At 44.7% G+C, this 24,278-nt stretch overlaps 1 protein-coding gene across 1 annotated transcript in view; it reads right to left on the minus strand.

Annotated features, from left to right (window-relative positions):
- Positions 1-632: 632 nt before the first annotated feature.
- KY (kyphoscoliosis peptidase) overlaps positions 633-24,278 on the minus strand; it is a 32,555-nt gene continuing 8,909 nt past the window's right edge. Inside the window, exons 6-11 of the mRNA XM_045031112.1 lie at positions 22,818-22,900; positions 21,227-21,335; positions 13,175-13,292; positions 5,722-5,910; positions 3,931-4,121; positions 633-2,057 (exon numbers count right to left, since the gene is read on the minus strand). Of these exons, the coding sequence (XP_044887047.1) occupies positions 1,156-2,057; positions 3,931-4,121; positions 5,722-5,910; positions 13,175-13,292; positions 21,227-21,335; positions 22,818-22,900 (1,592 nt within the window). The 3' untranslated portion in view covers positions 633-1,155. The remainder of the gene's footprint in view (positions 2,058-3,930; positions 4,122-5,721; positions 5,911-13,174; positions 13,293-21,226; positions 21,336-22,817; positions 22,901-24,278) is intronic.

A 24,278-nucleotide genomic window follows, 5' to 3' on the forward strand; every position in this document is an offset into this window, starting at 1 on the left:
AGTGCAATAACTAGAATGAGAAATTATAACTTTTTTGTTTTGGGAAAAAAAATCAAGTTAAAACAAAATGCTACCGCTTGGAACATACTGAAAAATATGCACATTGACATTTTCATGAAAATGAAGTGTATTTTGTGGTGGTTTTTTTTTTAAATTTTTCATCAACTATTAAAAGTGAGACCACTCAGACTACTTCTCTTGCCTTCTGCATGGAAGTTTCTCTATGAACAGGACATCTATCAAAATTATGGTTTCCTATGGGATATTAGCAATAATGTGTTTCTGTAGAGACCCAAAGTTCCACTGATTATGCCTGTCAGGGCAATACCCCAGATATCCCATCACACTCAGCAGTTCTATCTTGGACAGACAGGTTGGGTTCTTTTTAAATGTTGGTTTGAGAACTAACATTATTCCCCGTTTAACTGTGACCTTACGTATGGCAGAAAGCTCCTCTTGTGGTTGAGATAAAAGAATTGTAGTGTGCTAGATGGAATTGAGTTACACCCTTACAGCAAAAGTGTTTACAACTCAAACATCCAAGTAATAAGGTAAAAATTAATGTTTTTTTTATTGAATTGAATTGTGTAAAAACAGTCATTTTGCAGTATCATTTAAATTTGTAAGACAATGAAGTGCACAAGAAAGCCTTCACTTAGTATATATTCTTTCAGTAGAACATCGCTTCACTGGGATGTATTTTGTTGTTATGCTAGAGATACACAGAGTCATACTGCAAAACTATAAGGTGCTTTCTTTTCCCTACCCCATGATTAATCAAATTCTTCTTTGAGTAGCCCTGATAAACCTTTTTGGTGATGCACGATAATTCAGAAACCAATAGCTACCGCTGAAATGTTAATGAACTGTGGACATAAAAAGTCAATTGCTTTCCTCAAACCATTTCTCTGGAAGGTATCTCCTAACAGTGTCTATAATTAATTTGAATTCCCTACACAGCTGCTCATTTTATAACAATTACTGATTTTTGCTCATTTTCATCTTGCACTGGCTCTTCCAAAGATACCTGAATGTTGTTCTATAGATTTGTAGATTTGATGGAGGGAGCTAATGGGAACAATAAAATGATGTGGGTTTTAGACATGTTGAAATGTTGTTAGTTTGTGCAAGATGACAAAAAGAATGAGAGGGGGTTTACTGGGTCTCTACTTTGTATTTCAGGATGTATGAATACTGGAGATTGGCATTCTCTTGCACCATGACGCACACCTCTGTGCAGCCAGAAGTATTACATGTTCCTTCCCAGTAACCATCTTTACTCAGGGTCAGAGGAGAAGTGTCTTTACCCTTAACAAATGCCTTTGCTATACTATGCAGCTTGAGCTTAAACTGAACATTGCGATTGGCTGGCAGCAGCCCAGCAAGTGGCTCCAGTAGTTCATAGCTTTCTGCCCAGTTTCTATAATTCTCTGGAAAAACTGGCCACTTCACTTCGGTGTTTGGGCAGGAGATGAGGTAGTTGAAGATGTAATTGTAATTGCCTGGGTCTGACGACTTCTTGGCAAAGAGTCTAAGAACAAACTTTCCTGCATGGGGGAGATGGATCTTAAACTCAATTTGGTTTCCTCGATGGATTTCCATGATGTGTCTTCTTCTCATATCCTCAGTCAAGCTAGTGTTATCCGAATGCAGTGAGGGTAGGATACTTATATCTTTACCCAGCGTGAAAGTGATGGAACACCGCCCATCATTGGTGTGAATGATGGGGTCAGGGTGTGATGGTCTCAGGAATCCTTTCCGCTCCGTGAACCAGCTGGGTCCAACAGGCTGACGTAGGTCCTTTGGGAAACACATGTTCTTGTCCACAGAGCTGCACTCTATGGTGTATTCTAACACCTCATTGTAGTGATCCTCTGAGCCTTTGGAGGGCTTGGCAAAGACCTGTAACTTGTGATTTCCAGTCTTCTGGGGATAGATCTCCAGCTTCATCCCATTCTTTTTTAATGTCATTAAACCATGTTCCTCATTTCCCTGCAGCTTAAACATAAATAATAGTGGAGCACGGCTCTCGATAGAAATAGTTGCTTTTCCGTTTACTGTGAAATACAAAGAAAAGAAACCTTTCAGGAGTTTCCTCCAGTTTGTTCATATAAAACCCCTGCAGAGAATGACCTGGAGGACTGAGTGACCCAAAGGCTCACCAGTCAGTGAAATGAAAGGGTTGCAGTTGGCTGGTTCTAACTTGTCAACCACCAGCCAAATCAGTGTCCCTCCCAAGGAACAAGATGGGGGTGGTTGCTTTGGAACACTTGTTTATCTTATTTTATATTGAATGAGATGGAGCTGGTCAGTGCTCTTGGATCCTGCAGAAGATGGAGGCCTGTGTGAGCTCTTGTGTTACATCTCAAGCTGCCCACACTCCTAGGGACACAGGAATTGCCAGGCTGGATCAGACCCAAAATCTAGTCCAATATACAACAGAGGCCAGCACCAGCTGCTACAGAGGAAGGTCTGAGAGCTCTACTGTAGGAAGAGATAGGATAATCTGCTCCCTGTGTTGGGTCTCATCCTGATCTCCAGTAGCTCAAGATTGGCTTAAGGCCTGAAGCATGAGGATTAATATTCATTATTGGCAACTCTGGATATTTTTATCATTCATATAACAATCCAATCCCTTTTTGAATCTTGTTAAGTGCTTGGCCTCTTGGTTTAAGCCCCTTAACAGCTTGAGACAGTTCTGTTTTTGCAACCTTACAATAAGGCCAAGATTTAAATAAAAAAAAAAAAGTGGGGGGGGAGGGAGTGCTAAAATTAGGCTCCTAAATTCATAGCTGGCACCTGAATAAATCCCTTATGCCAAAGGGAGCTGCTGGTGCCCAGTCCTGAAAATCAAGGTGCTTATTTAGACACCTATGGTAAATAAGGACTTAGAAGTTGAACTGCAGACACCCAGTTAAAAACTCTTGCCCTTGTTTTCTAGGTGGAGTTCAGTGTTTACAGCTGTGTGATGGGGTATGTACCCAACAGAAGTAACAAAAGAGTTAACTGGAGCCAGAGCAATTAATGTGTTGGTAACACCTGGAGGGTGAGCCAGGTACAAGTGAAGATGAAACTGGCTGGGGGAGAGCTGGGTGATGAGCATAAAGGGAGGAAGCCCAGCTGAGAAGGAAGGTGCAGAGAGAGAGAGGGGGGGGAAGAACTTCGTAGTCCATTTCTGGCGGCTGGAAATTGGAGGAAAGGCCTAGAAAGAGGCAGATGTACAGTGAGCCAGGTGAGGGAAAAGAACTGAAGGAGGGCCAAGGTAGGAAGAAGTCCAGGGAGGCAGCAAGGAATCTGAGGGACCAGACCTGTTGAGCTTTTGGAGCTGGGCCTCCAGAGAGAAAGCCCTAGAAGGTGTTTCTCCACACAAAAGTGGGAGGACACCATGCAGCGCCCAGGAAGGGGTGAAGAGTCTGAGGAGGAATGAGCTTAGGTAGGGACAAAGAGTTATGTTCAGTTGAGTTTATTGGACTCTGTGTGCTGTGGAAGGGTTGGGACTCTGTGACCTGACTGGAAGGTCGTCATAAGAAGAGGCAGACCATTGCAAAGGCAAAGAGGTTGAGGGGATGCTGGAGGAGGAGGGCCTGCTACACCACCCCAAGCCATGAGGGAGCATGCCAATGGTGAGTCCACTCCATGAAAAGCTGCTAATACAGGGGCTAGTTTAAGTAGCCCAATCCAATATGCAATAACACTTCTGATTTCACACCTTTGGGACTGAAACCACAAGCAGATGATATTTACTTGGGATTTCTGTAGGCCTCCAGGCCTCGTGCAACCATGGTTTACCCCAAATAGACAAAAATTGTGTCAGTGAGGGAAGAGAGCCTCTCATGCTACCTATTTATCAGCAGTGAGTGGGAAATGTAACTCATCCAGATCTGTACGAGACACGAATGCTCTGTAATGTCTCCCGTTGGGTGACGTTACCTGTTTGGATGATGGGCGTTTCTGGATGTGCGGCCAGCATTCCCAGGTTGTAAAACTGAATGTTGTATAACATATTGCTCTCAAACTCTTTCAGTGTCAAAGCTGGCTTCAGGAGCTGCCAGTTGCTGTTGTCTGGGAAATGATTATTAATAAATAGGGCCGGGTGCGTAAGAAAATAAAACTCCTTGTATCTGAAACAAGAGGGAAGAGGTTAGCAAAAAATGGAAAGTATTTAATTAGTTGTAGAATCTTTCAACCATACATTTCAAAAATTAAATGTAACAGTATTCTAGAAGTGAAAGCAGTGTGTGGAATGTTGACAATATGCCCAACTGCTATTATCTCCAATAGGGTGCTGCCATGTGAATGGTAGGGGAGAGGACAAGGGCCCATTTCTATATTGCCAGTGTAACCCCAAACTCCCAACCAAGTCCCATTTTCAGTCCACAAGGCAGAGTCTCTTTATTCAAACACTTATGCGCATGCTTATCTTCAAACACGAGTGGCCCCATTGACTTTAGGGGGAAAATTTTCATGCTTAAAGTTAAGCATGTGCATGAGCATTTGCAGGATTGGAGCCTTAACTTGTAGATGCTCTTATGCAAATTTTGTAACATACTCCAAGTCCTCTCTCTTATATATGAAAATGTGGCCTCATATGGTCCTCTGGGATATCGGCTACAGGATTCAGACGCAGACTAAAACCATTCAATCAAAATACAAGGTCTGAGAATGATGTCCCTTTTAATTGCATTTGGGGTTAACCTTACACCAGTTTTAAAACTAATGACAAAGTGCTCTTAGAAGTATGTGGTCTGATTTTTCCCCACCCCCCAGCAGCACCCATAAGTGTTTGGTAAAAAAGAAATTGTCCTTTTTAAAAAAAAAAAAAAAAAGCCCCCAATTTTTCATTTGCTTCTTTCTGCCTCTGGGCAATTGTATTGGAATTTCCTGTTTTAATAAAAAAATTGAGGATTTAGGAATTTTAGCCAGTTGAGTGATTTAATATACAGGGCACATCTTAAAGCTTTCCCATTAGGCTTATAATACAGAAAGACCTCATTTTATAGTGTTTGCTTTGAAAATTCAATCAAGTCTATGAAATAACTAAGAAATAACCACATGTACATACTTCAGTTTTAATCCAGAATGAAAGCAGAGTTTTGAACATTTTTGAAAGCCCAAATATTTTAATGCAAGTATCTGGGAAATCTATTAGCAGGTGTCTGGATTGGCTGGTTGCTCATGTTACCCCATCTTTTTAAAAGGTGGTCAGAAGGTCTGCTTCATGTAACGACAACAGAGAACAAGATTCTCTTCAGTTCCAAGTATAATCCTGTGGTGAGTTGTTGACTTCTGGAGTTTTATTTATTCAAAGGCCCAGTTGTAGGTGCTCTTGAAGATTTTACCCCTGCAACCTCAGTCCCGTTGTCAAAAGTGACTTAGGCCCAGATCCTCAAGTGTCTAAATACCTTTAACTCCCATTGATTTCAGCTCCTAAATATCTTTGAGGATTTGGTCCTTAGAAGTGAGATCCCATGACTGTCATAGAGAGTAGGCTCCTAAATCACTAAGGTGCCTTTGAAAATGTTACCTCAGTGCCTTTGTCATAAATTAAAAGTAGAGATTATAAAAAGACTGAACTACCAGCAGCTGCTTCTCCCCCGTCCCCAAACCAGAAAATTTTATTAAAGCTGAGACCAAACATTGCCCCCTTGCCACACACATTGGCTCTCTTCATGCCCCAGGTTGTTCTAGGTCTGGGTGTTAAAATAACAAATGGTACCATACTGAAAGGTGAACTTGCTGCACGAATCATTGACTGAGCCACTTCCCCAGGTGCTGTCCAGCAGATGCCACCTTCCATCAAGGTAAACTGCATTCCAGGCATGGTCACTATCCCCTGTAAAGGACTGTCCACGTCTGTAACTGTACCCTTTAGAGTATCCTGATAACTCCATGCACTGTACACCTGCAACACTGAGGGAAGGAGGGTATTACAAAGCAATATCTTATTCATAGGGAGCTTTTCATTTTTATACAGTTGAAATCATGGAGCTGCACAGGGGTGACCATGAAAATTAGTGTTTCCATCAGCATTAGATCCTAGAATCCTGTAGTCACCTAGTTCTTTCCTCCGATTGCTAGACCATATGCCTTCATTGCTCACAGATGAAATACTGCTTTCATGTGCAGTGTCTATTTTCTTTGGGCTTGTCTGAACTGCAGTTATAATTCTACCAGCCCAGGTTGGACAGCGTTCCATCAGCTATCTCCCTATAGGAGATACATTCTGTTTCTTCCAGTCATGAAACATGCATTCTGGTTGAGCCCTGCATGGCTAGTGGACTCAAGCAGAGATTGTCTTTACTGGGCTGCGATGGATAATGCCTCCCCACAGGAGGCTGGGTACCAGCATTGATCCAACTGTGCTAAAGTCTGTTGACACCTTCCTGATATAGAGTAAGATCGATCTCTGACCACGCCTTTTCCTGAGGGCTTGGGCAGTGTGTTCTATTTTAGGAGAGGGTATCTTTTTTTCCATTCCTTGTATGATTCCTCACTCAAGTTTAGTGTTACAACCATTACCACAACAGAGCACGCTTGATTTCCTCCATCTTGTTACTCATTAGGTTACCCAATATTAGAGAGAGCCACCATCCTGAAAATTGATGGCTATCAGTCTCTGAAATAAGTGATCCCAGATTTTTAATGCTGCAGTAAGATGTCCTAGATTTTCCTAAACTGAGAGAAATTGGTTTTTAAAAAAAAAAAAGTTTGAGGTTTTTCTCTGAGAATGCATTAAGGGGGTAGTGGGGAAGATCAGTCCGTATTATTTTTATACAGAATGAAAGTGAACCCATCCACTAGACTAGACATTGTTATGTAAATAAAATTAAAATAGATTTTGCATGAATCAGTGTCTGTGCGCTGGGAGAACAAATGGGATCTAAACACATTGGAATCCTGTGGACTGTTTGTCCAGATTTGCTTCATTTAAGCAGAAGATTGTCCTCTGAATAGGTTGGAACTGAAATTTTTCTGGTTCATTGAAAAATCTTGTATTAAATGGAGCAGATACTTAACACAATAAATGATGTGTACTTTAGAAACCAGATTATCTGTGGAATGAAATTTAACTCCGTGAGATGCAAAGGGATTCATATGGCAGAAATAAGGAGAGCTACAAATTGATGGATGGTATTTGGATAGTAGCAAGTGATATAAAGAAATTTAAGGTAGACAACTGATGCATTGGCTGTGAGTTCACAGTGTGATGCTGCTCCACAACAAAGCAAGGTATTCTTTGATCTATAAAGAAATCTCATGTAAAGTTAGAGTGGTAATAACGCAGTTTTATACATAGGTCTATTAAAACCTTAATCTGGATTATTATGTATTATTTGTGTTGTGTTTGTGCATAGGAGCCCCACTTGTGGACCCCAGGATGATATCAACTTCAGTAGGCTTTGCATCAGGCCCTATGAGGAAGATATTGTTTTAGGGAAGGATCAGAGACTGCAGTGGTACTAAAACTGGACTGTGATGAATTGAGAGCCAGTGAAGGAGATCAAATTAGGTAGTCTGAGGAGAAAGGAGAGGTGAGGTGGGACATACTACCACTGTATAAACACATTCAAGGGCAGAGACTTCTTTGTATTATCTGGGAAGTAGGGCAATCAGAATTAGAGGCCTTCAAAGAAAAAACTAAAAGAAAATTCAGGGTACACATGAGTAAGGATTTCTTTAACCCATGCTTAAGCCGGGCATAGGATAGACCATAACATAGAGGTAATGAGGGATGGCCTGTCACTGGAAATATTGATCAACAGGCTGGTCAAGACTGGAGGGAGAATTGCATTGGGAAACCTTATTGATGGTGCAGAAGGCCAAAAAAGGTGACCTACAATGTCTTTGCCAGTCCTTGATCACTTGTGAACCAAATTCTGCTCTGTTTCACGGCAGTAAATCTGGAGTAGCTCTGTTGATGTGAATGGAGATAGCTTGGATTTACACTGGTGTAACTGAGACCAGGAGCTGGCCCATTGACTTGAAGGAAAATTGTAGGTAGGCATTGCCAAGTAATCTAGGTGACCTGGGTATCTAATTCCCATAAACCCTCTGATAATCCCCACATTAAACATGTCTAAACAGAATGCCTAGGGTCATATTCTGCCCAAAATTACCACCCCTGCAATCCCATTTAGGATGAAATTAGTAAAACTATCCCAGTGGTGAGAGAAACCAGAATGTGTTTGCAATTCCCAAGGGAAGTGGTACATGCACTACTGCTAGAGTCATTTAACAATGGACTGGGCAAAATGCTGGCTGAACATAAAATATAGGAACGACCCTGTACTGGCAGGAAGATGGACTAAACAGGTTTCTTACATTTGTCATTTAGATGTTATATAAATAAATTGTTCAGGAGAAGTGTGAGGAACTCAAGAAATACCCAACAAAGCCAGAAGACGGGACCACATGATGATAGATGATGACATTAAGTGCAATGTAATCTGGATTGGAAGACATGATTAAGCTGATTGCATGTGGTGATGCCATCATTGTAAACACTTTAGTGAAAACATTTTCTCAGTGCACAGAGATAATTAAAAGCAATAAAAGATGCTGGCCTGTGTTTAAAAAAAAAAAAAAAAAGATAAAGACCATGCAGACTAATATGGAGAATGTTACACTGCCTTTATATATCTGAATGGCACATCCTTCCCTTCAATTCTGGGCTCAATTTTGGTGAACTCATCTAACAAAAGAGGGAGGACGGGGGTCGGTGGGTGGGCAGGAGGGGGAGAAATGTTCCAGAGAAGGACAACAGAAATGGTACATGGCATATAGGAGGGAGGGGATTCCATATTAGAGAGTAAAAGGATAGGACTATTGAATATGGAAAAGGTAGAAAGCAAAAGGAGAAGGCCAGTTGAGTGCCTGCGTGTACTCATTCCCATAATGCCTGCATAAGGGCAGTCTATGCTCAGGTCTACACTGGAGACTCTAGTCAGTTCTGCTGAAAATTTATTGCATTGAAACCTGGGAAATGCAAACGCTTGTGTGCATTCATACTAGCCATGTTGAGTCAGGTCCCATGTCCATGCTAAGGTTGTCCTAAACTGATTTATCTCACCATCACAAACAATGGGTTCACTGTGGTCCCGGCAAACAAGCCACCTGCATTTTGCTGACTGCCACCTGAGAAGCCAATTTTGGACAATTAAATATTGCTGAAGTATTTGTAAAAATTCATGTTTTCATTCATTTCCAAAAATGTTTGATTTTTAAAAATTGGCTTTAGATGCTGACCTCCCAGTACCAACCTCCTAAAAATGCCCTGGTCTTCATTAATGCCCTACCTTCCCCTGCCACGGGGCTCTCATCTGGTCAACCATAGGAGGTTTGCCAGCTGAAGAGGTATCCACCCATCATTTGTGCTTTGGACCCTTGTCCACACTGGCACTGAAGCGACTGAAGCTCAGTCAGGGACGTGAATGGCAATTGTGTGGTGCTCATGACTTTTGGCGAATCAGTTCATTCATTACAGTTGCCTCAATATGGATTTAAGAGCCTAATTTTAGGCCCTCATTTTTAAAAAATGTGGCCCTTGAAGCATCTGAAATCAGGAGTTCTGCTCTTTCCCTACTGCCTTCATAGTTAAAGACTATCTAAATTGTGTACAAGGATGGTAAGAAAACGCAATGAGGTCCTCTTGCTAGAAGGGAGTGCCTTTGTCTGGCAACAGAAACAGAAGAAATGTGTTATGGGTTGAGTTAATCCTTGTTGTGGGTTGGGTATGACCTCCTGTCTTACGTTCAGGATAAATGTAAAGAAACCATTATGATCAGGTGGCTGAAACAATAGCAGTAGCACCCAAAACACAGACACATGCAAAAGCTGAATAGAAGCTGAATCATGTGGCCCAACAGGTTTCAAATATAGGGGTTAGGGGTTAGGGCTTTGATTGGTGGAGCTGTTTTTACTCCTGGGGGAATTCTGCACCCAAAAAAATAAAAATTCTGCGTATTTTATTTGTCAAAATAACAATATAATCACACCAGTTTCAATTCTTTTTGGTCATTTCAAAATACCTATCAGCAAGTATGTCTGTAACAATACAGACAAAGATTCAGGAAATGTTTTTTTGACAAACAGATTCCTTACTAGGCATATTAATACAGAACTCGGAGTAATAATTCATTTAAACTACAATACAGAGCTGTATTTCCCATGCCCCTCAGAAGCAGTGCAAAGGTTTGGGGAAGTCCGGGGTAACGGAGGAGCTGAGGAAGAGGGAAGTAAATTGCTGGGAAGGAGCCTGGGTGTGAACTTGGAGGTTTGTTGGGTATGGGTGGGAAAAGTATGGAACAGGGTTTTTTCAGGGGCGGGGAGGCATTATTAGGGATGCAGACCCTGGCCGACCCCTAGCCTCTCCCATTCAGTCAGGCACATCTGCCCCGTCCCCATGTGTTTCTGCACCCCCATGTGTCCTTGCACCCCCTTTCCACATGTGTCCCTCCACCCTCACCCAGACACCCACTCCCCTCATCCCCATGTGGCTCTGACCACTTCCCCTGTCCCTATGTGTCCCTGTACCCCTTCCTCCTGTCCCCATGTGTCTAAGCCCCACCCAGCCACTCCCTTGTCCCTATGTAGCTCTGCACCCCTTCCCCCATCACCATGTGGCCCTGCACCTCCCCTCTCATTCATCACCTGCCCCAGTCTGTCCACCCCCACTAGCCCTTATGAGCCCTTGTCTGACCTCCCTCCCCCAGCAACCCCATGTTGTCTGTCTCCCCATAGCCCCTGTCTCCTGACCTAGCTGACAGGGGCTGCAAAGAAGGTAAGCTCTTTCTCTTCCCTGGCTGGCCGGGAGAGGCTGCTTTGTTCTATTGCCACAGTGCCCTCTGGTGGGCAAAAGGCGGAACTGCAGCAACATTTCAGCAGAAGCTTTTTTCTGTGCAAAAAATTAAAAATATGTGTGGCTCATTAATTATGCGCATGAGCAGTAGAGCAGAATTCCCCCAAGAATATGTTTTGGTCTGTGTGTGAGGGCACAAGCTGAAGCATGGTGGGACAAGCTGAAGCAGTGAGAGAAAGCCAAGCAGACATGCATAGAAGGCTGGTAATGTGACCTTGAAAAACTGAAAAACCTAAGAGAAAAAGCTTATAGGCTTGGAACAGCCAGCAAAGAACCTGGTTTTGTTTTATTTTATTTTCTTTCCCCCATCTGTGTTCCAGGAAATGGGACTTTGCATATTCTTTGTAAATAAACAAAATTGCATCAAAAAATATCTGATTATTACCAATTTCTCCTTCTAACTAGAACTATCTATAAAAAAGGAAATTTTTGGGTAGATACTTGAGTGAAAGGAGGTAACAATTGTCTGACAGGAGGAGTGTGTACTGGGCCAATACCCGGTTAGTATTCGATAAAGACAAATCAGACTGAATGCCTGGGGGTTTCGTAAAATCATAGAATGAGGAATGAGTGTGGAAATGTTTCAGTAGTGAGTAGATGAGTGGAGCTTGTGAATAATACAAATACCCTTAGGAATATTAATTTTTAATAAAAGGGTTGTTTGTTTCTCAGTATATTTTTCTAATTACATTTGGAATAGCTAGTGATAACTTATATAAAATGCAATTATAAAATCATAGTTGATTATTAATTCATAATTTTAATATTTTATTTTAAAAAAGCAGAATAGATACGTGGAACACTGAGTTGTTGGCTAGAGGCATTCTCCACATTAGCATCTTGCAGAATAGTTTTAAAACATCAGTTTCCCTCACAGTAAACTTAAATTATTAGTGAGGAATATGCTTCCAGTGGTTCTTGGGTGGGAAGAGAAGTCAGTGATTACTGACATATGCCAATTAAAATCTGATTTTCCCAGGTTTACCTAAAATGGGAGTCAGTGTGCCAAGAAGTTGATGGAAGGGCTCCATTTGGAAAGGGATCCTGTGGAAACCCAGGTTTCAACTAAGTTCAAAATTAATTTCTTATCACCATCATTAGTTCATAAAACTAAACTATTACAAACATTTGGGGCATCAGCCATGATTCCCAGGGTTTGCCCTACACAAGAGCTGTATTCTTTCTCTACTGGGGATGGAGAAATGCACTGGAAAAGCAATTTGTGCTACATTCATACCAAAGTATCAGAGGGGTAGCTGTGTTAGTCTGGATCTGTAAAAAGCAACAAAGAGTCCTGTGGCACCTTATAGACTAACAGATGCGTCTGACGAAGTGGGTATTCACCCATGAAAGCTTATACTCCAATACATCTGTTAATCTATAAGGTGCCACAGGACTCTTTGTTGATTCATATTAAAGGAATTTATAGTTTCTGCAATGAAACAAGCCTCCCTTTACATGAGCTGGATATATAATTGGTTGTCAGGTCCTACTCTAAATCCTTTAAGGGCCAAACCCTGCTCACTCATTGAAGTCAACAGGGCTACTGGCTTGCAGAAGGTGAACAGATGTGGTCCTGAAATTACAACACATCTGCAAAATAGGAATAATGATACTGACCTCCTTTGTAAAGTGCTTTGAGATCTACTGATGAAAAGCATTATATGAGAACTGGTTACACCTCTACCGCGATATAATGCTGTCCTCAGGAGCCAAAACATCTTACCATGTTATAGGTGAAACCACGTTATATCAAACTTGCTTTGATCTGCCAGAGTGCACAGCCCCGCCCTCCCAGAGCACTGCTTTACCGTGTTATATCTGAATTCATGTTCTGTCGGGTCATGTTATATTGGGGTAGAGGTGTATTATTATTATGGCTTAGGTGTGAGGGTTTTTGCAGAGAATATTGGAAAAGCTTACATCTGGGCTTCAATGACTACCTCTTGCATGCGAGTCGCTTGCAGATAATGTTCTTCAATATTTCAGCCTTGCCATTCTTTTAACCTTCAGATACAGAGCTACTCAAAGAAAAAAAACACCACAGCCTCTTCTAACTAAATTATCTCCATGTATTCATCTGCCATTATGTTAATGCAATGCGAAACTCAGCAGATGGCACAAAGTAAATTATGCGGGGGGAGGGAAAGCAAAATTGACCTTTTGAGGACTTGCTGTTATTCCACAGCATAGTTTGAAAGAGAAAGTTTCAAGTCCTGTTTAAAGTCATTTTAGGTGATATAAAGGGAGACAGAGTAGGCACAGAGATGACAATATTAATGCTCCTCAGGGTTGAATGTTTGTGATCTTATTTACCTGCACATTTGTTGAAAGAGCCCAGCGTATCCCGCACAAACGCTCTTCCCAGTGTGAAGGACATCCTTTGGCTCACAAGACCGCTGGCCTTTGTTATGAAAGCCCGCAACATCGTATTCTGGAGAAATGAAGACAAAGTAAAGTTCCTCCAAAAGCCTGGAGCCAAAGGGATTGACGAGTAATAGAAAATGTTTGGATTATTTTCATCTCCAAGAAGCACAAATAAAGAGAAATGATCTGTAGTAGGAGCTGTACAAAGACGTTTCCTCTGTAAATGTCTGTTTTGGGTTCTCTCTGCATGCATCTCCTAAGGAACTAAGTTGCAAACCTAGGCTCTGATTCTGCAGTCAGATCCAAATGGGCAGACACTTATTTCTGTGCAGAGCCAATGTGTCTCCTTAAGGATCCATCTCCATACAGCTCCAGTTGCAGGATAATGGCAGTAAAGGGTAAAATATAAAGTCCTCAGTATCAGAGAAAAATCCTTGAAAGTATATAATCAATGAAAAACATGGAACAGTTTGTTGTGAGTGTATCACACATCAATGTGGGTAGAGCTGGGTAATTGTCAACCTTTCCATGGCACCAAAATTGTTCATGAATTTGGATCAAAGTTGGCAAACGTTTGCCCTCCCAAAATAGATTTTATTAAAAAGTCAAAATAGTTCATTTGAATCATTTTGAAACAAATCTGTTGAAAGATGTTTTGTTTAGAAATTTATATATATAATGTGAAAAACATTCAAACTAAATGAAACACTGAAACCAATTAGTTCTGGATCGAAAAACATCTGAAAATGAACTAATCCCTCCCCCCAACATTTTTTTTATCCGTTTGTTTCATTTTGGGTGTTTTTCCCTTTTGTGTTTTTGTTTGTTTGTTTTCAGCCTGAAAAATGTTAATTTTGGGGTTTTTTTTGGTTGAGCCACCAAACTAAAATCAATGATTTGCTCAGAACTAAACATGGGCAGGGAATTTATAGTTTGAGCTGCAGGAAATAATATTTTCAAAATAAATACAAAAAGAGAAACAAAGGAGGGTTTATAGGCAGAGCTAGAGCAAGTGGCCTAGGAAAGTTAATTTTAATACCTAGTAACCTTGACTATGGCCATAAGTCTTTATAAAATATGAACATATTTTTCTGACAAAGGGCTAAGGAGTGCCATCAGCACACTTGTAACATTCCTCCTTCCTTGAATGCTGTTCAGGAGAAGAGAGCCTGCGAATGCTGCATAGACTGATGAAATGCTGCAACTTGACTTTCATCTGAAAGATTCCATTAGTATAAGTGCCTTTAAGTCTGCTCCTGAGGGCATGAGAGAAGGAAAGCTCTAGAGCAGTGATTTCCAAAGGCTCCTTAGTGATCTGTGGAGCACTGGTTCTTGGGATACAGAGAGAGAGCTGGTCACATGGTGCTGGCTCCTTGTTTCCAGCTGCTAAAGTGCATGAGAAAACACAGCTAAAAATACATGCAGTGCTTTTTCCTAGAGGGATGATTCATAATCATGGACAGGAATGGAGATGGCCCATGCAGTGATGGATGGGAGGCAAGGTGTTCAGGAGACGCTCTCTTTTTTAAAATGTGGGCCAAACCATGACACAGTTTGTAACAGCTGCTCTACAGGATCTCCTTTAGAAGACTGAAATGTGCCAACCCAAAGGTCATCTACTAGCCAGAACTTGACACTGATTTAAATTCCTGGTTCCAAATTGGAGCAAAGAGTCCTGTGGCACCTTATAGACTAACAGACGTATTGGAGCATGAGCTTTCGTGGGTGAATACCCACTTCGTCGGATGCACTGTGTGCACAGGGGAAGTCGGAGAGTCTGCCCTCTTGCATGCCCATCACCAGGGAGGGTGGAAAGGGAACTGGGACAAGGAGCTGTGAAATAGGGTGGTGGGAATAGCACATAACAGTGCATCAGAGATATCCTAAGAATATGAATGGGAATAAATGGATTCCCAGGTACTATAAATCAAGCAAATTGTTCTGATGGGATCTTCAGTTATAAGAGCATTTGTTAGTTTTGTCCTAGAATGAACCTCAGAACAGAGAGACTGATTAAAAACCTTATAATCCATCTCTTCCAAGCCTCCTCCTTGTTATACAGAAGAATCTTCATCTTTTGCTAAATTATAGTATTTGTTTAACATGTGATATGTTCTCCTACACTTTTAGGGGATGGACTCTATGATCAAATACAACTATTCCATCTCCACACTGTATGATTCTAATTGGCATAGCTATGTACACACATAAACATGTCAATTACATAGGTGCCTGAATTATTAGAGGCTCACTGGAATGCATGGGGGTATCATGACTCAGTTTTTCTGTTTCATGAAATGCTTAAAAATAAGCAATGTATAAATAACAGGCATGTCATCTAAGAATGAATATAAGAGGGGTGTATGAACCCCACACTGATTCACTGGGGTCTCTAGGAGCCTGAGCCTAGTTAGGCAATGGGATGACAGCTGGAGGGAGTTAAGCACAATTGCTGATCAAATGCACCTGGGGAGGAGCACAGGGCAGTAGGGAAAAGGCCAGGGATGAGACCCAGGAGAGGTAGCTGGAAGTTTTATCTTCTGGACTAAAGGCAGTAAGAAATCTAGGAGGCCTTGAGCCAGAACCAGAGGGTTCTGAGCCAGGAGGAAGCCTGGGGCCAGAGCTAGGTTGTCCTGAACCAGGAGCAGGGGCGGCTCTAGACATTTCGCCACCCCAAGCATGGCGTCATGCTGCAGGGGGCGCTCTGCCGCTCGCCGGTCCCGCGGGACCAGCGGACCCTCCGCAGGCATGCTGCCGAAGGCACCCTGCCTACCGCCCTCTCAGCGACGGCAGAGCACCCCCCGCGGCATGCCGCCCCAAGCCAGGGCCGCCCAGAGGGGGGGTAAAGGGGGCCCCCAAGAGAACAGCTGAGGCTCCCGCCTCCGCCCCTCTCCTGAAGCCTTAGCGCATCAAGCAGCGTCCTCAGACAGCGCCGCAGTGTGTCTCCGGCGGGGCCCCTGAGCCCCGCCCCGCTCAGAGCCACGTGGGGAGGGAGCGGGGCTGCGAGCTCCAGGCTGAGCTCAGCTCCCTCTGCTCGGCGTGAGCTCACAGCCCCGCCCCCTCACCACGCGGCTCGGAGCGGGACGGAGCTTAGGCTCCGCTGGAGACACGCTGCAGCTGTTCAGTGACGCGCTGAGGCTCCGGGTGAGGAGGGAGCCGGGGGGTAAGAAGAAGAGGTTGGCTAAGGGGCAGGGAGTCCTGGGGACAGTCAGGGCACAGGGAGAGGGCAGAGGTTGGGGGGGCTGTCAGGGGACAGGGAATGGGGGTGGTAGGATTGTGGGCGTTCCGGTGGGGGGGGTCTGTCAGGACTCGGGGGGGAGTGGCTAGGGGTTGGGGCAGACAGGGAGCAGGGGTGGGGTCCCAGGGTGGTGGTTGGGGGGGTGGGATCTCTGGGGGATGGTGAGGGGACAAGGAGCAGAATGGGTCAGGGATTCTGAGGGGGGTGGGCAGTCGGGGGGGCAGGAAGTGGGGGGGTCAGATAGGAGGCAGGGCCAGGCTGTTTGGGAGGCACAGCCTTCCCTACCCTAAAGCTCATTCGGCAGTTTGAGGCTTGCAGAAGAGCCAATCTGTTAGCTTTTCCATTAGGGCTACCATCCCTATCACTTCTCAAATGCCAAATTATAGTCTACATCAGGGGTCTCAAACTCAAATGACCCCGAGGGCCGCATGAGGACTAGTGCATTGGCCCGAGGGCCGCATCACTGACACGCCCCCTTGCTGCCCCTGGCCCCACCCCCAATCCACCCCTTCCATGAGGCCCCGCCCCTGCCCTGTCTCTTCTCCACCTCCTCCCCTAAGCGCGCGGCTCCCCGCTCCTCCCCCCTCCCTCCTGGAAAGTGCTAAGCGCCACCAACAGCTGTTTGGTGGCTTGGCGGCGGGGCACTTAGGCGGCGGGTCCCGGAACAGAAGGGGCCCCCCACCGCCGAAGACCGGGCTGCGCTTCGGCGGCGGCGGGTCCCTCTTTTCCCCACCCCAGCCGGTCCCACTTCCCACCCCGGCCCCGGCCGGTCCCGCTTCCCTCCCCCACCCCCCGGCCCGGCCCGGCCCCGGCGGGTCTCGCTTCCCTTCCCCACCCCCGGCCCGGCCCGGCGGGTCTCGCTTCCCTCCCCCACCCCCCGGCCCTGCCCGGCCCGGCGGGTCTCGCTTCCCTCCCCCACACCCCGGCCCGGCCCGGCGGGTCTCGCTTCCCTTCCCCCCCCCCACGGCCCGGCCCCGGCCCCGGCGGGTCCCGCTTCCCACCCAGGCCCCGGCCCGTCCCCGGCGGCTCCCGCTTCCCCGCCCCCCCCTTCCCCGAGCGCGTCTCCGGCGAGGCCTGAGCTTCGTCCCGCTCAGAGCCGCGTGGTGAGGGGGCGGGGCTGGGAGCTCCACGCCGAGCGCAGCGCTCAGCCCAGAGCTCCCAGCCCCACCCCCTCCCCACGCGGCTCGGATCGGGGCGGGGCTCAGGCGCTCGGACGGAGACTCGGCGCTCTATGCGCCGAGGCTCCAGGAGAGGGGCGGAGGCGGGAGCCTCCGCTTTTCTCTTGGGGGCCCCTGCGGAGCCCGGGGCCCGGGGCAAATTGCCCCCTTTGCCCCCCCCTCTGGGCGGCCCTGGGGAGCTCCGCGGGCCGCAGGGAAGAGCTCTGCGGGCCGCATGTTTGAGACCCCTGGTCTACATGTAATTTCAGTGCCATACAGAGATTCATGTCAGGGGAGGGTAGCTTCATTTAAAATTAGCCACTGGGGGAGGGATCACATGAGAAGAGCAATATCCTTCCCAACCCTACCAAGGGACGCCCCCCTCCCCTGCATTCCCTGAGGCTTCAGAGGGGTTAATTTCAGTGGTTCTCAAACATTTGTCCTGGTGACCCTTTCACATAGCAAACCTCTGATGCGACTCCTGCTTTATAAATTGAAAACTCTTTTTTATATATTTAACACTATTATAAATGCTGGAGGCAAAGCGGGGTTTGAGGTGGAGGCTGACAGCTCACAACCCCCAGTAATAACCTCGTGACCCCCTGAGGGGTCCTGACCTCCAGTTTGAGAACCCCTGGATTAATTTAATTTTAGCACCCTGTGTCCATTCACATGCATGTGCTATTTTGAGCATTTCAGTTTTGACAACATAGGCTCATCCCAGATTCTGGAACAAGCTCAAATGCTCAGTTCGTGGAGTATGTACATAAGCTATAGTAAAGAAAAACTCACAGTAACCGTCTCCAGTTTGTGAGGGACCACATGGAGACAGTCTCTAGGAAACAGATACATGCATGGAGATTAAGTCCATTAATGGCTATTAGCCAGGATGGGTAAGGAATGGTGTCCCTAGACTCTGTTTCTCAGAGAGTGGAGATGGATGGCAGGACCGAGATCTCTTGATCATTACCTGATAGGTTCACTCCCTCTGGGGCACTTGGCATTGGCCATTGTCGGTAGACAGGATACTGGGCAGGATGGCCTTTGGTTTGACCCAGTATGGCTGTTCTTATGTTCTAACCTAAATGAACCCAAAGTTATGGAGACAGATATGAGTCAAGGAAGCCAGCAGAGTATCAGAAACCTGGAAAAATCTCTGCCTGGATGGGCTCAGGTGTTTGGTTACAAGCTGAGGTGGTTCAAAAGTTTTGGATTTTTTTTTAAGCAGAATTTTTTATTGTTTCTTTAAACAATCAAACACAGCAAGCGGCAAATATTTGGCCACACACTTCTGAAACCTCAAACCATATTCAGGTTTTGGCAGACTAATTTCAGCTTTTCAATTAAAAAAACCACAACAAATTTTGAAGGAAAGCAGACATTGTCCGTGATTTTTTTCTGCTTTTTTAAAAACCCTTATTTTTCGATCCAGAAAAAGTTTTGATGGAAAACATTTGTCCAACCCTTTTAATGAGCTTTAGTGCTTTTTAGCACTAGCTGATGCTGAGAACCAGTGATACCTGGTAAAGAAGTTTTCTCAAAACTGGGGTTGTGCCGAAATGCGAAAGGTTTATTTTTCCCAGGGGCGCCTGTGGAGGGGAGCAAGTGGGGCAATTTGCCGTGGGCCCCGCAAGGGCCCCCAGGAGAATATAGTATTGCAATTTTTTTATAGAAGGGGGCCCCAAAATTTCTTTGCCCCAGGCCCCCTGAATTCTCTGGGCGGCCCTGCCCCAAGCATGCACTTGGTGTGCTGGGGCCTGGAGCCGCCCCTGACCAGGAGGAAGCCAGAGGCAGTTGAAGCCCCAGAGGCAGTAATGATAAAACATAAAGCCACTTGGATTGAAGTTTGAGAGGCTGCAGAGAGAGATGAAAAGGAACCATGTAGTGCCTCTCTACATAATAGATGCCAGAGGAGCTGGCCCTCTAAAACTTCACAAACCAAAAGGGCCTCCCCGACTCTATTTGAAATGTCTTGATTTGTAAGCCAATCTCATGTCTTTCTCGGATTTGACTCATAATTTTTTGAACAAGTGGGGTTGGCAGCTACACTATTTTTTATGGTGCCAGTTGACTGCACAAATCTACAATGTATGTTTTAAAATGTAATTTAGGTGGAGTTGAGGAAAACGTTTTTCCTTGTTTTAAGGCAGGTTCAGTACAGTAGAACCTCAGAGTTACGAACACCTTGGGAATGAAGGTTGTTCGTAACTCTGAACAAAATGTTATGGTTGTTTTCCAAAAGTTTACAACTGAACATTGATTTATTTCCCGTTCCCTTTATTTTTTTTTTAGTAGCTTATGTTTAATACAATACTGTATTTGCTTTTGTGTGTGTATATATCCTGCTACCTGACTGTGTACTTCCAGTTCAAAATGAGGTGTGTGGTTGACTGGTCAGCTTGTAACTCTAGTGTTTGTAACTCTGAGGTTCCACTGTATTGTGCAGTTTTTTGTACCAGTGGTAAATCTACTTTGCACCACCTAGGACTGGGAAACTCCTGCTCTGGAGGTGTTTACTTCTTGGCACGGGTGGCTGCAGTGCATTTGTTGCCAGAAACACACCTTTACTGGAAATTCTGTGTTCCAATATGAATAGGCTTCATGCTGAGGTTTCTAGTTACATGTTTTTGATAGAAGAATACATTGGGTCTATAAATCTGGGTGAGAGAGAGGGAGTTAAACATGCCCTTCTCTTGGGCCCTGATCCTGCACGGGAGTAATCTTGCAGGCAGCTAGTGCCACTGACTTCAGTGAAGTTGTGCAGGTAAGGATTGCTCATGTGCTTTGCAGGGTCAGAGATGAGTTGCAGACACAGGACTTAGCTTCCTGACAAATTAAACACTTAAAGAATCACATGCATGTTACAGAAAGTAGCTGAAAAAGAGTGTTTATCACACCTTGTTGAGCACACACGCTCTCTTCTGCACGTCTATCCACTTGTAAAATGCTTGTGCATATGAAAAAACAGAGGAGCCCACAGTTTGTAAATGGCTGTCATCTGCCTTATTTGTTCAAGGCCAGAGTCTGCCCAGCCCATACCCGGTGATGCAGTGTGTAACGAGGCTCCATCCCCACACAAACCCACTTGTGTGGTCCATGTAAAGGTCAGGCAGAACTGCAGCCCCTAGTAGGGTGGGGTGGGGAGGGGCAGGCACAATGTGAGATCATGGCTTTTCTCTCTCCCTTCTCCCTCTGCCCCTCAAAATAAATGTGTGCGAGCTAGCTATCATGGTCTTACTGATGTTACAACCTAGCATTTTTGATGCTGCAGTCACTGGCATGGTGGTAACTTGTGCTGTGGCATCTCTGAATAACTCAGGTGGGAAACTCAGGCTTGTCACATTGGAGGAAATCATTGACACATCACCCTAGTGGAAACTGGCAGGGATGGGAGAGGAAGTACAGAAATATATATAGCACGATAACCTCTCAATAGAGTTCTGGATACTGACAGCAGACTTAATCCAGAATGAATTATGGGCTCCCCTTCTCTTCCCCCTCATGTGCCCCCTACAAAACTACTCACAACATGCAATCACAGTATAATGAGAGTGACAGCAGCAGCATTGTCTGCCAAATCTGTGGGAGTCCAGGATCTTGGCCTACCTATGTGATGGCATATCCACATCCAAATGGCTCTGACCTTCTCCAGATCAGTTCGGGCTTCTCGGAGCAGGGCTTTCACCAGTTCCTCTATGCTGTTCTTGACACTCACCTGTTTTTGTATGGGATAAGATTAGAGGGTTCAAGTGAGAAAATACTAGGAGGTAGGATGTCCCCCTTTTCTACCTTCCTGTTGAAGTCATAGGGGCCCCTCTATGACATTGTGTTTGTTTTTGCATGTCTGGCAGCGCCTCTGATCATTTCTTTACAGCTATCGCTGGGCAGTACCAGCACCTATTCTGTAGCAACTGCCCTTTGAGTTTGCTCTCTCCCCGACTTCCTGGAAGCTCTCTTGGTGAGAGACCCCAATGCTCATGAGACTAGTTCCTTGCAAAGGCAACGCAGATTAGGATTATTGTGGGCCAGACATGTTTAACCTTCATGTCAAAGCTCAATTTTTCATCACAGAGTAGCCACCCTTACCAACCAGTCAAAGGACATTATTGATGCATCTATGCTTATCACCGCCTTCACAAAGCATATTTTGCTTTTAGATCCATACACACAAAATCTTCATCAATGTCACTGTTTGTTGTAAGAGCCAATAGTCATATATCACTACTGGTATTCTACATCATTCCCTGCACACATTCTGATTTCTGTTGTCTCTTAACAAAGCAGCTATGAGCTTCATAGAATCATAGAATATCAGGGTTGGAAGGGACCTCAGGAGGTCATCTAGTCCAATCCCCTGCTCAAAGCAGAACCAATTCCCAACTAAATCATCCCAGCCAGGGCTTTGTCAAGCCTGACCTTAAAAATCTCTAAGGAGGGAGATTCCACTACCTCCCTAGGTAACCTATTCCAGTGCTTTACCACCCTCCTAGTAAATACATTTTTCCTAATATACAACCTAAACCTCTCCCACTGCAACTTGAGACCATTACTCCTTCTTCTGTCATCTGCTACCACTGAGAACAGTCTAGATCCATCCTCTTTGGAACCCCCTATCAGGTAGTTGAAAGCAGCTATCAAATCCCGCCTCATTCTTCTCTTCTGCTGCAGACTAAATAAGCCCAGTTCCCTCAGCCTTGCCTCATAAGTCATGTGCTGCAGCCCCCTAATCATGTTTGTTGCTTTCTGCTGGACTCTTTCCAATTTTTCCACATCCTTCTTGTAGTGTGTAGCCCAAAAGTGGACACAGTACTCCAGATGAGGCCTCACCAATGTCGAATAGAGGGGAATGATCACATCCCTCGATCTGCTGGCAAAGCTCCTGCTTATACAGCCCAAAATTCTGCTGATGACTCATCACTTCAGATGAGTCATCAGTGGAAATTCAAAGCTATAAGTCCACGTTGAGAGTGATTGATATTTTTGGTCGTACTTTTTCCTGAGTAGGCTATTACACTGTTGAAATGGCCAGGGAAAGGTATTTTCAGTGTAGTTTTTGGGCAGAAGTTCTGAAAGCCTAGGTCAGACTGAAGGACAACATCACCTCATTCCCCTATGGAGCACCTCGGTCTCCCAGAGAGCGAGCTTCTGAATGGCTGAAGTGTGGTCTTGTAGGAAGACTGAGTTAGATGAGACATACCTTTGATGCATAGGCATCCAGTTTCTCAAACTGCTGCAGGTCGAATGTCATGGATTTCAGACTGGATTTGTCCCATGGATATGCTGGAAACAAACATGGAACAATCACTCCAGAAAGGAGAGGCTTTGTAACTGCTCTTGCTCTGATGTTTGGCCAATCAGAAGAGTCTCCCACCCGCTGACTGAACTTGATGTGTGTGCATAGGATGACACTTGAATGGGACCCACCTGGTTTGTAGGTATCTGCTTTATCAGTTCCTCCCATCCAAGCCAGTCAGATCTGCACTGTGCATGTCTAAGCTGGGAGTTCCTCCTTTGCATATTTTGCACAACATAAACTGCACAGAAAAATCTGACAGTAAAAATAGGGTCTGATGTCCAATAGGTGCCCAAACTGATAACACTAGAATATCAGGCCTAGAGGGGTCAAATAGTATTCATCAGGAGCTGACTTCTGATATCCATAGTCCTCAAGTAGTCTCAGTAAAATATATGGCACTATTTGCTTGATAAAGTCTCCGATCCTGCAAAGCACAGGAGTAACTTTACTCATGGAAGTAGTGCCAGTGAAATCAATGAGGTTACTGCTATGAGTAAATTCACTGATACATATAAGCCTTTGCAGGATTGGGATTTAAGATTCTACTCAGCAGGGGAAAGGAAATAAGAAATTAGCCCTAAATTTATGAATACTGTAATATATTCAAATGAATTATTCTATCTTCCCCCTTATTTCACCAAGTATATACAGCTGATTGAATGTTCCACACATCACTTATTCAATGGATAGCACCCCACAATTCATTTGAATAGTGAACAAAAATCTTTTTTTTTTTCTGCAACCACCACTAAGCAGGCCATTCTAGCAAGTCAAAGCTACAAGAATCCTGCCCTCTGTGATGCTGGGATTAAGAGATTCTTCCAGATATTGCTTTATGGCTGTTAAATTGCAGGGAGGCAAGAGGGAAGGGAGAATAAAAAAGATAATTAGAGTTTAAATTTTTATTCTGTGAATTCTGAGTGCCAATAAATAGCAAGGGAACTGCTTAAAGTGTAAGGGTTGGTAACCTCAGCAATCCAGCTGTGGTGGCATGAAGAAAGACTAGGTTATGTTACCAAATGGGTGTAGAACTGCTACTCTATATGTACTGCTTTGCCACTGGAAGTGAGGGTCATCTGTCAAGAGCAAGGACTGAACTGATGACTTCAGGATCACAGAAGCATGAGCCTTTACTGCCTGGGCTGAAATACACAGCTCTTACAGCCTCCCTGTATTAGTCTGATCAATCTTTATCTGTGGCCTAGGCACCACTAGAGGGGGATGGAGCACCACATTGAGCAGACATGAGTGGTTACATAGAGAGCACTTGTTAGCTCCCATCTGCCAGAGCTCCATCAATGGGAGGCAGGAATGACTGGTCCCCAGGCCATCCCAGTCAGGCAGGGGCTGCCAGAACAGGCT

This window comes from Mauremys mutica, chromosome 9 (assembly GCF_020497125.1).
Source record: "Mauremys mutica isolate MM-2020 ecotype Southern chromosome 9, ASM2049712v1, whole genome shotgun sequence".
NCBI classification, from domain to species: Eukaryota; Metazoa; Chordata; order Testudines; family Geoemydidae; genus Mauremys; species Mauremys mutica.